The sequence below is a fragment of the Miniopterus schreibersii genome, assembly GCF_964146895.1.
Source record: "Miniopterus schreibersii genome assembly, chromosome: 11".
Taxonomy (NCBI): domain Eukaryota; kingdom Metazoa; phylum Chordata; class Mammalia; order Chiroptera; family Miniopteridae; genus Miniopterus; species Miniopterus schreibersii.
In genome coordinates this window covers 2,507,645-2,521,529 of record NC_138111.1, presented here as the reverse complement: position 1 = coordinate 2,521,529, position 13,885 = coordinate 2,507,645, and the positions used below count along the sequence as shown (strand labels likewise).

Here is a 13,885-nt window from a genome sequence, read left to right as displayed (position 1 = left end):
TCAGTTGAGGTGAAATAAGAAGCTACTGGAGGATTTTCAGCAGAGGAGCAATGTGATCTCATTTGCATTCCTGAAAGATTATTCAGGTTTCTGTATGAAAAGGAGGTTGTAGAGCAGAAAGACTGAAAGCAGGAGTATCAGTAAGGAGAGTGCTGCATAAATCCAGATGAAGGATGGATTTGATGAGACAATTCCTATAAAGTGCTTAGCACACTATGCACCCAATTGTTCATTTTTTCTTTGTAAATACTCAGTTTGAAAATCACCATAAACATACACAATCACTGTGAAGTATAAAGTGCACACAACACAAAATAAAAAACTACCATCTTCTACATTCAGTGGCACGGAAAAAGGTTTACAACCTATTGTTAAGGTGTTTATTTTTTTAAGCAAATGAACAGAAACCGCATCTCTCATATGAATGCTTCTGTGTAAGTGGGGTGTGGCTATAAGCAGAGAAATAAATCTGAAATATTCCCACAAAACAAATGCTGGTTCTCTCTCAGCAGTGGGACTGTGGGCGATTCATACTTTCTGTGTTATCACTATCTGTACTTCTGAATTTTCTTTTTTAATAATGAGCATTTAGCTCTTTATTATATAAAGAGATAAATATAAAATTTCATTTGTGAAAAAAAATTTAACTTTTACATTACTAAAAATAAGAAATTTAAAGAAATGGCTCACAGTCCACTCAGTGAAGGCTCTAATTATTTGAGAGGAAAAACAGAATTAAAGGGGCGAGCCTCCTGACCGTGCCGCAGCAGTGAGGCGGCGGTGTCTGTGAGGGGACGTGGAAGAAAGGCCCCCTGCCTGGTGACCCCAATGGGTTCTCACTGCGTAATGTCTAATGAATTTTAAGGGAGAAGGGGACTGAAACAGGATATTTCAGCAGTTCCTGACCTTGTTCTCATAATCCTAACAGTGCTTCAAAAGACCCCCCCTTCCCAGAGAAGAGAGAACAGGCTGTGCGGGGGCCCAGGTGGGGAGGGACGGCAGGCTGGAGAGAGGACAGATGCCACCCTCCAATCAGAAGTCAACTATCAGATTTGAAGGATATGTCAAAGACCTTAAATAGCTGTAAGAAGGGGGGAAAATAAACTTAGCCCCCAAAAAATTTATGAGAAATTTTCCTTAAAAAGTGGAGAAGTAGTATAATAAGGACTTAGTACCCCAATGTTGAAGCAGGAAAGTCATTTCCTAGTGTTTCGAGGTCTTTTTACAAGGACTGGTTATCCAGCCACTCGGAAAAGATCAAAGTATGTCCTGCTTCCCAGAGCCCCTGGGATTTGTAGACTTGAGAGGGTCTATGTTACGAGAACAGAAAGAAATGCAGGAACAACATGCCTCTTGTAACAGGACAGGAGTTTCTATTACAAACCCAAGAGGAGCAGGAATCCTAATTGATGACAACGGTCCAGTTCTTAGAAGTCCCCGTGCTCAAGGACTGACTTTAAGGAGGAGAAGAGACCAAACAGCTACTGTTCATCGCTGGTGCAGCAAAACGGCACCCCAACAGCTCCTGAACCTGTGGGAAAGGAAAAACAGGCCTAACCCCTACTGCTCAGTGACCAAGCATAAGGAGACGCTAGGTCAAACTGCGGAAACAACACAGCCCAGCCGGCCCAGGGGGCGTGGCTCAGTGGTTGAGCGCTGACCTATGAACCAGGAGAAGGTCATGGTTTGATTCTGGGTCAGAGCACATCCCTGAGTTTTGGGCTTGATCTCTAGTAGGGGGCCCTCTCATCACTGATGTTTCTCTCTCTCTCTCCCTCTGCCTTCCTCTCTCTGAAATCAATTAAAACAATAATAATTAAAATAATAATACCATGGCTAAATGACATAAGGAAGGAAGGAGATTGAAAGCAAGGGCCAGAAAACCAACCTCCAAATAACCACCAGCACAGCATAAGATTTACAGTAAACCCTCAATTTTGTGGACCTCAATTGTACAGACTTCAGACTTAATGGACAAAATTTCCGGTCCTATGTCATATGTGAAAATTAACACCATTAATTTTTAAATGCTTTTAATTAATTAACAAGTTATTTTTTGTTACTAAATCACTGTTATTTTTAACAAATTTTATCAAATAGGACATATGTTGGAAAAAACACTAGTAATTTCTCTGACATAAATAAATATTACGTATCTACCCCTATAGTCTACACATTTAAATCCAATAGTCACCGCTCCTAAACAGCATTCCATGAATGATTAGCACATGATCACAATGCATCTCTCAAGGAAATTGGTTCTGTTATCTCCTGGCCGGACTTTCTAAGCCATACCCCAGCCGCGTGCATTTGCTTACTCTCAGTGACTGGTGAATTCACATATTTACTAGACCTATTCAGTATAAATTTAAAATTACAGTAAGACATATAGAAAACTTTTCTGTGAAATTAAACTTTTCATACATTCTTAATTTTAATTACACAAACGTGTCTACATAAGTAAAACTGGGTTAACTAATTTGTCAATTTTTTAACATATGCATTCAGAAAACCTACTTTATTATACAACAGACTTTCAGCATTTAGAACAAGGGCTCTGGCATTATTTCGTAACTTTCAAGATAGTACGTCTCTGCACACAGCCAGAGAAAGCCCTCAAACAGCAGCTGTAACAGGCGGGAACACAGACCACACCATGCCTGGCATATGTCTAAGATGGGTTATTTACGTGTAACCCATCACCTGGGAGTCACTGACAGCCTCCAGTTTCCCTAATGTGCTGCAGGAGATGGAAGACCTTGTTGAAAGGGACCTCAACTTCCAGCCGGTAGAAAAAAAGTTTTCAACTGTCATCGGGACTTCTCAGAAGTACGTCAGGAGAGCGCACTGAGCTAATAACTGAAAAGCCATGTGTGTGTCCCATCTGACTCACTGCTGAGTGTACATCCTCAAAATGACACCCGCCACAGCTGGAGCACATAAGTGCTAAAAAGCATCAATGCTCCTCACAAATGGCCATCCTTTCAGTTCAGCCCAAATCAGGGACAACCAAACAACATACACGACACTGTAACCTTGGTGGGCCTAGGAATGAGTCTTGCACCACGACAAAGGTCAGGTTCCTCCCTTTCGACAACTGGCCTGTAAAAGGCACAGAGTTCCCCGCCAGAGAAGGTCTGAGCCGGATGTACAGCGGCCCCCACGGCACCCATGCTGTGTGGTGGCAAGTGGCTGTGGTGCAACCAATTCCAGCCAACCCACTTCATCCCGTTTCTTAAGCCCTCATCCTCTCGCTGCATTTTCCTTACCTTGCTCTTGTTTCCCTCTGTACTGGTGCAAATGCCTGAGGACAGGTGTGGTCTTGCCCTCTCCTGTGTAACCCACAGGTCTCTCCAGCAGGGTAATTGGTATTCCTGCTCTCCTCCCTCCACCACACTTTCCTTACCATATGTATCACTTTGACTAGGAGAGGATTTTCATTTGAACAGGAATTAAAGTAGCACTGATCATGCTGACCGAACTTCAAACTACTTTCTAAATCAAATCTTCCTTGATTGAATAATTTACAGAAATGTATGTTGTTTTCATAAAAAACAATGTAGCGATTTTAAAAGTAATACTCCTTATATTTCCTGAAGGCTTTCTCCATTATACCCATATTTTAATTAAACTAAAAAAAGCCCTAAAAAACAACCTGGAAACACTATGCATTTAGTTTAACTGACAAGGGCATGACCATGAATTAGACACTGTCAAGGAGGATGCTAATTACATCACGTCCACAAAGCTACACAGTGAGCTACTGCTAACAAATCACATAAGCAACACACTTTTCTGTATTTAAAGAGCTCTATTTTCACTGCTAGACTTGAAAGGCTCATGCATCACCAAAAAAGATACATTTCTCTAAGAAAAAAAATGTTCCTTACATTGTATCCACTAAACAATAGATTTTGTTTTGAATGGGAAGGGGGAGTAATCACTATTACTATTATTCATAATATCACGTTGTAACATTTTTTACTGCTTTCGTGGGGGGTTTTTTTGAGAGAGGAAGGGAGAGAGAGGGAGAAAACAAACAAACAATGATTTATTGTTCCACTTACTTATGCATTCACTGGTTGATTCGAGCATGTGCCCTGACTGGGTTTGGCGTATTGGGGCGATGATCTGAACAACTGAGCTCCCAGGCCAGGGCATGTTTTAACATTTTGTGTGTTCACCTTCATCCTCACAAGTCGCCTCATCCCAGCAACTACCTCAATTATGCTTCTCAAACCAAACAGACTCTCCAGATGTGCTAGTAATGATCAAGTCTCAATTTTCACTTTTTCCTTGTTAAAAATACCTGAAATTGTTGTTGTATTAAACAACTTATTACATTAAAAGTGTTCGGACCCTGGCCTGTGTGGCTCAGTCAGCTGGGTACTGTCACATGCCCGGAAGGGTTGCCAGTTCGGTTCCCGGTCAGGACACACGCCCGGACTGCAGCTTTGATCTGCAGTAGGAGACATGCAGGAGGCAGCCAATGGATGTTTCACTACCACATCAATGTTTCTCTCTCTCCCTCTCCTTTCCTGTCTCTCTAAAAATCAATAAAAAATATTTTTAAAAAAGTGATTGGCCAGCCGGGCGTGGCTCGGCGGTTGAGCATCGACCTAGGATCTAGGCTATCGGGGTTCGATTCCCAGTCAGGGCACATGCCCAGGTTGTGGGCTTGATTCCCAGTCGAGGCCGTGCAGGTGGCAGCCGATCAATGACTCTCTCATCATAGATGTTTCTCTCTCTCTCTCTCTCCCTCTCCTTTCCTCTCTCTGAGATCAATAAAGATATATTTAAAAAAAAAAAAAAAGTGACTGGATTACTACCTGAATATAGAAAGTGCTAACTAAATGTCACCAAGTATTATTAGTAGCCTAGATAGGGAAAGGCAATTGAAAGACAAACACTATCATGACATTTCTCTCCCCTTGGGCAATGTTCTGACTGTATCTTAGGCTAGGAGGTTCTTTGCATTGGGACTTATTTTTTTGTTTTCCTCCTAATAGACCATCATTCCTCAAGAATGGACATTACTCTGAGGCCAAAGCTATCCGAACAGTTAGGCAAACAGTGGCTACAGCAGGCAGGCTTCAAGGAAGACTTGAACTGAGCTGAGTTTTTCCCCACTCCTTGCTCCCTGGGCAGCAAGAACCAGCACTGGCATTCAGCAGACTTCACTCTGCCCCTGGCTTCCTTGCAATGCAGTCTGCAGCAATAAAAGCTCCCTGAACCACAGGTCCTGTGTTCTTTAAACATGGTCCAGGCTTAGCACATTAGCTTGAGGTGCCAACTGCAGGACTGAGCCACAGCCTAGGAGAAGCAGGAGCGCTGGCACTGGCTAATCCAGCCCAGCCCCTAGAAGAGGCAGCAGCAATGGCCAGGCCACATGACCTCAGGGCTGTGCTTCCAGGCAATATAAATACTGTATTATCTCTAACAACTGATGTTATCACGAGGTCCTCCAACAATATACCTTGAGGATATAATTAGTACACTGTGGTAGAGAGAGGTAAGGTTATCTTCATACAACAGGATTTTGCCAATTTTACAAAAAAAAAAAAGTATGAAAATGGTACGAAACTAAAGAGCAAAACAAATATAAGGAATTGTAACATCATTTGTCAGTGGAAGCTGCCATTTTTCTTTCCAAAAATGGAAAGTAGAAAAAATTGATCAGGTTAAAATGTATTACTTTTTCAGTGAAAACACTGGTGGTACAAAGTAATAGTCAGCCCAAATCAAAATGGCTTAAACAGTAAGGAAAATGTACCATGTCACCTAATTCAAAGTCCAGAGGTGAGGTGCCTGCAGCAGCCCCACAGTCCCTGTTCTCCCACCCGGCCCCACCCCAGCATTTCAGCTCCAGACTGAGACGAGCTGTCCCCCAGAAGCAAAGACCACCGCAAGCCCAACACCAGGGGGAAAAAGGCCTTGATTTCCCTCAGACTGAGTCAGTCTAGGATGTCTGTGTTTGGCTTACACCACTGATGCTCAAACCCGGCTGCCTGTCAGAATTACCAGGAGAGTTAAAAACTCATAACAATAATACAAAAACAAAACAAGGAGACACTTGCAGACCTTGAGGTCAGAGTGCTCTCCCTATTGCAAAAGTCCCTTCCTTCCCCCTTGCAATCTTCCTTTGGAATGAAGTCACTCCTACTAAACAACACAACAAAAAACTGAGGTGCAGGCATCTCCTTAGACCAGTTAAATCAATCCCTGAGATTCTAAAGTACAGCCAGGGCTGAAAATGGCCTAATCAGGACAGCTCTGGAGGCTGGTATGGGATGTTCCCTGTGAGACACACAGAGGTGGAGGGGTTGTTTCCCTGCACAAGTGCCTGTTCAAGTACCTGGCAAACAAAGAACCTGGTGAGACGGTTCACAAAAAGATAAAATGTGTGTCCCTTAAACACATTTAAAATGCTCGACCTCACTCATAAGAGAGCTACTAATTAAAACCATACTAAGATATTATTTCTTATCAGATTGGTATAAGTCCCAAAGTTTGACAACACACTCTTGGCTAGGCTTTGGGGATACAGCCACTCTCGTGCATCACCGGTAATGGGAGTATAACCTAGCACAAGACGGAAGGGAATTTGGGAGTAGTATTTACCAAGCAGCATCCATATTAATATCTACCTACTTACAACTATTAATCTGCTAAGTAACATCTACCTACTAATAAAAGCTACAAATGCATGAACCCTTTAGCTAAACTTGTTAAAATGGCAGATGCAAGGCTATTCTCTAGCATTGGAACTCAAGACTGGAAACCACCCAAATGTCCAGAAAGAGGGTACTAGTTGAAAAATCAATGACACTTCCAAGACAGTGGGGTACACTGCAGCCGTAAGGAAAGGAAAGATGTCTGTATTCCCATATGGAGAGATCCTGAGGGTACAGTAAGTGAAAGACAAAAACCGTAAAGTACAGAACAGTATATACCGTATGCTGCCTTTTATACAATAAGTACATATTTGCTTGCATTTGCAAAAATAAACACTGGGATAATAAAAAAACCAAACAAGCAAAAAAAAGCCACTAATAAAACTGGGTTCCCGCCCAACTCAGCGGTTGAACGTCGACCTAGGATCCAGGTGATCAGGGTTCAATTCCGGGTCAGGGCACATGCCCGGGTTGCGGGCCCGATCCCCAGTCAGGAGCCGTGCAGGAGGCAGCTGATCAATGACTCTCTCATCATTGATGTTTCTCTCTCTCTCCCTCTCCTTTCCTCTCTCTGAAATCAATAAAGATACATTTAAAAAAATAAAAATAAAAAATAAAACAATAAAACTGGGTTCCCAGAGGCAGTAGTGAAAAGAATAGAGGGGCTAGGGTAGAAGTAAGCTCCTCAGAACATACATTTGTAATACAGTCTGTGGTTTAAATCAGAAAATACATATTCAAAATTATTACATTCAATTTGAAAATGAATTTTGCCCTGGCCAGTGTTGCTCAGTGGTTGGAGCGCTGGCCCACGCACCAAAGGGCTGCAAGTTTGATTCTCGGTCAAGGGCATATACCTGGGCTGTGCGATGTCTCAACCATATACCAGTCGATGTCTCTCTCTCACATCCATGTTTCTCTCTCCCTCTCTCCCCCCCTTCTGCTCTTTCTAAAAAGCAACGGAAAAAACATCCTAATGTGAGAATTAACAACAAAAAACATGATGAAAAAATAAAAATTCAGATTAAATAAATTCTAAATTTAAATCCCCCTCATTTCATTGTTGTGAAGATTTTCAAAAGGCATTAGTCCAGATTCAAAAAGTAATCTTTTTGACAGGAAAAAACCCCCTGAAGCTATAAAAAAAAACACTTGATTTCAATCCCAGCTCTATAATCAATCAGCAACGTAACCCTAAAAGCACTACTTTACCACCCAAACCACAGCTTTCTCTACTGAAAACAGGAATAACGTCTATCCTACCTACACCACAGATCCAGTACATATACATGGAAGTGCTTTAACAGTATTTCAATCTTTACACATCTACAAAAGACACTCTTTGCAATCCAGGATGCTGCAGAATCACCAATAAAACCATGAATTACTATATGATATTGCAGAAGTAGAAAGTGCAGAAGTTTATGTTGAACCTATTCAATACCAGGGCAAATATGGGAGATGGGTGTTTGTTTTGTTTCTAGACTCCACATGTAAGTGAAACCACACGGTATTTGTCTTTCTCTGTCTGACTTATTTCACTTAGCATAATGCTCTCTAGGTCCATCCATGTTGTTGCAAATGGCAAGATTTCACTGTTTTGTTTTTTATTGCTGAATAATATTCCATTGCATGCATACACATACTAATTCTGTAACTTTTTGATTTAAGGGGAAAAAATCCAGAGAAACATAATATAAAACTTAAAGATGAGTTAAAATCATTCCCATGCAAAATTTGCATATCAACCCCCCCCCCAAAAGATTCAAATTCATCCTATATAAATATGTAGTCTTGCCCTGGCCAGTGTGGCTCAGTGGGTAGGAGAATTGTCCTGTACACCAAAAGGTGGCAGATCCAATTCCCGGTCAAGGCACATACCCAGGTTCTGGATTCGATCTCAGATTGGGCCGCCTGTGGTCAGGGTGCATGCAGGAGGCAACCGATCGATGTTTCTCTCTCACATCCATGTCTTTCTCTCTCTCCCTGCCCCCCTTCCTCTCTCCAAAATCAATTTAAAAAAATGAAAAGGTAATTATGTTTAAAAAATGTCTTAATTTCATAACTACTGAATGTCACTTGCATACATGAAAGACACATACACATACATGGAGATGTCTCCCTTGGGGACACCATCCATTCACATAGCTTTAAATACCATCTATAACCTGACGACTCCCAGGTTCTCTGTCCAGCCTGGACCGCTTCCCTGAATTCAAGCTTGTTGACTTGACTGTGTATTTGGCCTACCCACCTGGTGGATGCCTAATAGGAATCTCAGATGCAGCATGCCCCAAAGAAGCTCCCCCCAACCCACCTCCCAAACCTGCTCCTCTAAGTCTACATTTCAGTGACTGTCAACTCTGGTTTTCCAGTTATTCAATCCAAAAATCCTGGAGTCACGCTTGACTTCTCTCACTTGCCACATCTCACATCTAATCCAAGAGCAAACCCAGTTAGCTGAACCTTCAGGCAGTCACAGAACCTGACCACAGCCACCAACCCGGTCCATGCCACCCTCACACTCAACCCCTAAGTGAAATTCCTGCTTCCTCCCGGCTCTCCTGCCGAATGTACTGGCAGAGAGATTTTATTAAAGCATATATCAGGTCCTGTTACTCCAATATTCTCCAAAGATGCCCAAACCACATGAGTAAAAGCCAACCAGCCCCTCTTCTCGGCCGTTCTGCCTCCACCTCCCACTTCACCTCCTATAACTTTCCGTGGGCTCTCTTCGCTCCAGCTACTCTGGGCTTTTCCTTGAACACGTTAAGCAAGCTCTGCCTCAGAAGCTCTGCACCTGATTTCCTCTGTCTGAAATGTTTACCCCATTATCTCCATGGCTTGTTCCCTCAACTCCCTCCTACAGGTCTTGATTCAAATGCCACCGTCTCATGGGGGCCTCTCTACAGTCACCCGAATGAAAATCACACACACCCAACATGCTCTGTCTCCTTCTCTGTTATTTTTTCTCAACACCTACCACCACCTAACATAGTCTATATGTTACTGATTTTGCTTATTGAAGGTCTGTCTCCTCCCACTAGAATTTAAGTTTTAGGAATGAAGGGATATGGTTTTTGTTCACTAATACAGCAACTACTAGGTACATGGTGTGTGCTCAGTAAATATTCATGGAAGGAAGGAGGAAACACTAAGAAAAAGAGGTTTACTAGTGACTGTTTTCAATCTTGCTTTATCAATTCTCCTAAAAATGAATTTTCTTAGTCAAGCCACTGAAATTTGGAAGGAACATATGGTACATGAAACAACACGGTTCCCCAACCCATACACACGACCACCAGCCCTTCTGAACATGACTAATCCCAGCAAAACGCTGCCGTGGGCCCACTTCTTTCAGTTGCACCACCACCCGACATGGCCGTGGCTTCCAGATTCACATCTGGCCCGACACTGTACGCGATGCCTGCAAGTGTTTTAACCCAGCCTGTATGGATATTAACCAGCTCTGGAAAGATCAGGCTATGAAAGATCAAGAACTTGTAACACAGAGTAAGACATGTCAGTGCTCCCCCTGAGAAAGAACACCCAAGGCCCAAAGAAACTGCATTGTCTTCAGTAAAACGTAACTTTGGCAAATTCTTTCATGAAAAGGTGCCACAAAGAAGCGACTATTTGGTTGGGTTGCCCTATGTTCAGTTTTTAAATCTTCATATTTTTTATTACAAAATAACACACACTTGTAAGAAATCTGTAATATCACAAATGCAAAGTGAAAAGAGCAGAAGTTCTACCCTGGCCTGCGACGCTCCGAGGTTAGCGTGTCGGCCGGAGCCCCGCAAAGGCCCATACCTGGGCTGCAGGTTTGACCCCGAGGGGCCAGTGCAGGAGGCAACCAATCCAGGTGCCTCTCTCACATCAATGTTTCTGTCGTGCTCTCTCTCCCCAGCTCCCTCCCTCTCCCTCTCTCTAAAAAATAAATGCAAAAAATATCCTGGGGTGAGGGCTAACAACAACAACAAAGTGAAAGTTTTCTCCTATTCCACCTAAACCCTGGTTCCCTAGAGACAGCAACTATTTCCGTCTAAATCCTTCTACGCTTTTCTCCTGTGAATGTACAAATAAATAGACAATTTTTATTTTACAAAAATTGGGCCCCACCACATAGACTGATCTCCAAATTCCTTCTTCCACTCTTACCACTACATGGACACCTTTTGGTGTTAGTACTTTACAGTATGCCAACGATAAACATCCTCATGTGCCCTCTCAATATACTTTCCATAGCCGCAGTTCTCAAACTTTTTTTTTTATCTCAAGACCTCTTTGACACTCTGGAAAATTATTGAGGACCCCAAATATATATATAGATAGGTTATCTCACCATTATTTACCAGACTAGAAGTTTAAACTAAAAATTTTTAATTATTTGTTTAAAAGTAAACATTTTTATTATGACTGGAAAATAACTGTTTCACCCTATTTTTAGATAATTGTAGATATTCTTTGAAATGACACCAAACCTTGGTAACTGGTAGTTTCCTAAAAGTTAGTTGTGATGCGTAATCTAAAACTATTATCAATGAACTTTTGTATTCTGTTGCATTAAAATCCATTTGCCCATGTTATACCTTGAATGAATCCTTTACCCGTGTGTGATTTTATAGTATCGTGTGTTGATCATTTAGAAGAGTGATTCACTGAATTATACAGATTTTCCAAATAACACATTTCATTATAAGATATCAAAACACCGCATTTGTAAATATTACCACCAATCTCTACATCACAGCAGCAGATACAAGTTTTCCACAATCCTATTTTTTTGCTGGAAAGCTAAAATTTTATCATTGGCAACAGATACTGCCAGTTTTCTTTTCAAGACTCCTTTATACTTTTAGTTTGAATAGCCACAGTTCGTCAGTTGTACATTTTCACTGCAGTTTCAAGTAAAATGGATAGTCCATGAGAAAAGCAGCTAGTTCAGCCTGCAACTCAAGCTGCCCCAGTGCCCTGCCTCAAGATAATCAGTGCACAACAGAAACTACGGTCTTCCCATTTCCTCCCACATAATATTAAAGACACATACACCAGGGTCAGGAGTTAATAACATTAATAATCTTTGCTGTTTCATCAAGGACATTCTTAAGTGAAAACCTAATTTTTTTTAGCTATGGATGCATAACAGGTATTTAATGACTACCAGTATAGTCAGGTGCCACAGCCTTGATTCATGCGTTACTTTTGCACCATTAGTGCAAGCAGTACAAACAACAATTGGGTATTGCCTTAATATGCAAACAGTTTTAACCCTGGACCCCCAAAGGGGTATCAGGGACATCTAGGGGACTACACTGTTCTACACCAGGATAGTTCCCTAGAAGTGTGGTTACTGGGTCATTGGTATGTACATTTTAAATTCTGGTAAGTTTGGCCAAAGCTCTCCTTAAAGTCTGTACCGATTTTCCCTACTTAGGTCTGTGTGACCATCCCTAGCATTTTAAAATGTAAATAATTCACTTTATAAATGCTGAATTTGAAAAGCACCAAAACATAACACATTGCCATATCTGCCTGTCTAAAAACCAATGCCAAAATATAACCAAATGTTTTAAGGCAAAGTCAAATCCAAGTACCCAGATTATTCAGATGCAGTGAACATTTTCCTGTTGGGAAGTCAAACCTCAACTGTCAAATGCAAGTTCACTGAACAGAGACCTTTGCTTACTATAGTGACCCGCTGTTAAGAGGTATTTGTGATTGAATTTCAAACTATAAGCCACTTGTACACACCTTACATCTGCTTACAGGGCGGGGGGGCTCAACCGGTATTTTAACATAAAGTGCCCAGGGTGGAAAATGTCAGAGCCAAGTGTAGGAGGAGGGCCCTAATTACCTGGTTCCCGGCGCCCCTTACAAACATCTTCTAGCTGACCCTTAGCTTTAAAGCTCACAGACAATCACTAGAGGTAAACAGTGTCACAGGTACAGTCAGAGCTCCACGCCAACACCTCCATGAAATGTCAAGGACAACATTTTTTTGCTGCAGATGTGTCACCTGCGACCGGGAGCAGGCAGAGGAACTTCCGCCCCACCCCTGGGAGAGGATCACCCCGGGACTGGGCACCCTCCTCGGCTCGGGGAGCGCTGCTTCCCTGCTGGGTTCCCCCCGGCGCCAAAGGGAGCCTTTTCAAGCCCCCTGACGGCTGAGCAGGCCCAGGGTACCACCGCCCGCTAGGAGCTGACTCTTCAGCTCGGAGGGCCCGGAAGCGCTCTGCGCGGGGGCCGCGGGCGGGGCCCCGACACCTGGGGGAAGCCCGGCTTCCGGCGGGGGCGCCCTCGGCCCGGCCTCCCCAGGAACCCGGCCCGGGAGACGGCTCGTCCAAGGTCAACCCGCAGCCGCGCGGAGCAGACGCGACCCGCTCACCGAGCACCTACGGTCGCGGTCACCGCGCACCTTCTCCTCCCACAGAGCGGCGGGGCCGCCGCAGTGACGGAAGTTCCAGGCGGACCTGGACGGGGCCGGCCCGCGGCCCACGCGCCGCACTCACCATGCTCCACGAACACGTTGCAGTGCGGGCCCCCGTGCCTGGATGACTCCTTCTTCCCCGCTCCCTTGATAAAGTGCAGGGCAGGCAAACTTGGCCGTCTCTGGTCCCCAAGAACTTTTCCAGGCTGCTGCCCCATAAAGCAAGGATAGGTACCCCTTTCCAGAAGAGGGCTCGAGGTCTTCCGGAAGGGTCCGTGGGCTGAGGACAGCGGGGCGCTGCGACCCGCGGGATCTCACACTCGCCGCGCGGCCAGGACGCGGTGGCCGGGGGCGGTCACCCGGCGACACCTCCCATCACGACGAACGGAGGCCGGTTGCAGGCTGACACATGGAAACAGGGGGTCCGATGGGCTTCGCGGTGTATCGCTTTGAAGTTTCTTGATTTTTAAGCGTCTTTTACTGGCTGGATAACCATTTCTTTCAAGAAGTAAAAAAAAAAAAAAAACCCAACACAAAAAAAACAAAACCTAAAGAGAAATATTCACAGGAGCCGCTGTAAAAGGGTCGGGGGCACTCCAGTCGTGCCGAGGACTCCCACCCGGAAAGGAAACGCCGGTCGTCCGGGGCGCTCCTCCGGAACTGTCCCCGTGGAAGTCACCCACCCCCCGGTTTCTTCATCTTCGGACAGATTTCCTGCCGGCCGGCCGCGGCCGCCGCTCCTCCGCCCCGCCGCCGGAACAGGACGCGGGCCCCCGGCCTC

General features: G+C 44.0%; 1 protein-coding gene across 2 annotated transcripts in view; it reads right to left on the bottom strand.

Moving 5' to 3' along the window:
- The window catches only part of ABL1 (ABL proto-oncogene 1, non-receptor tyrosine kinase), an 86,026-nt gene extending 72,141 nt beyond the window's left edge, over positions 1-13,885 (bottom strand). For both annotated transcript variants that reach the window (XM_081150447.1, XM_081150449.1), the window contains exon 1: positions 13,187-13,885. In XM_081150447.1, the coding sequence (XP_081006573.1) occupies positions 13,187-13,322 (136 nt within the window). In that variant the 5' untranslated portion in view covers positions 13,323-13,885. The remainder of the gene's footprint in view (positions 1-13,186) is intronic.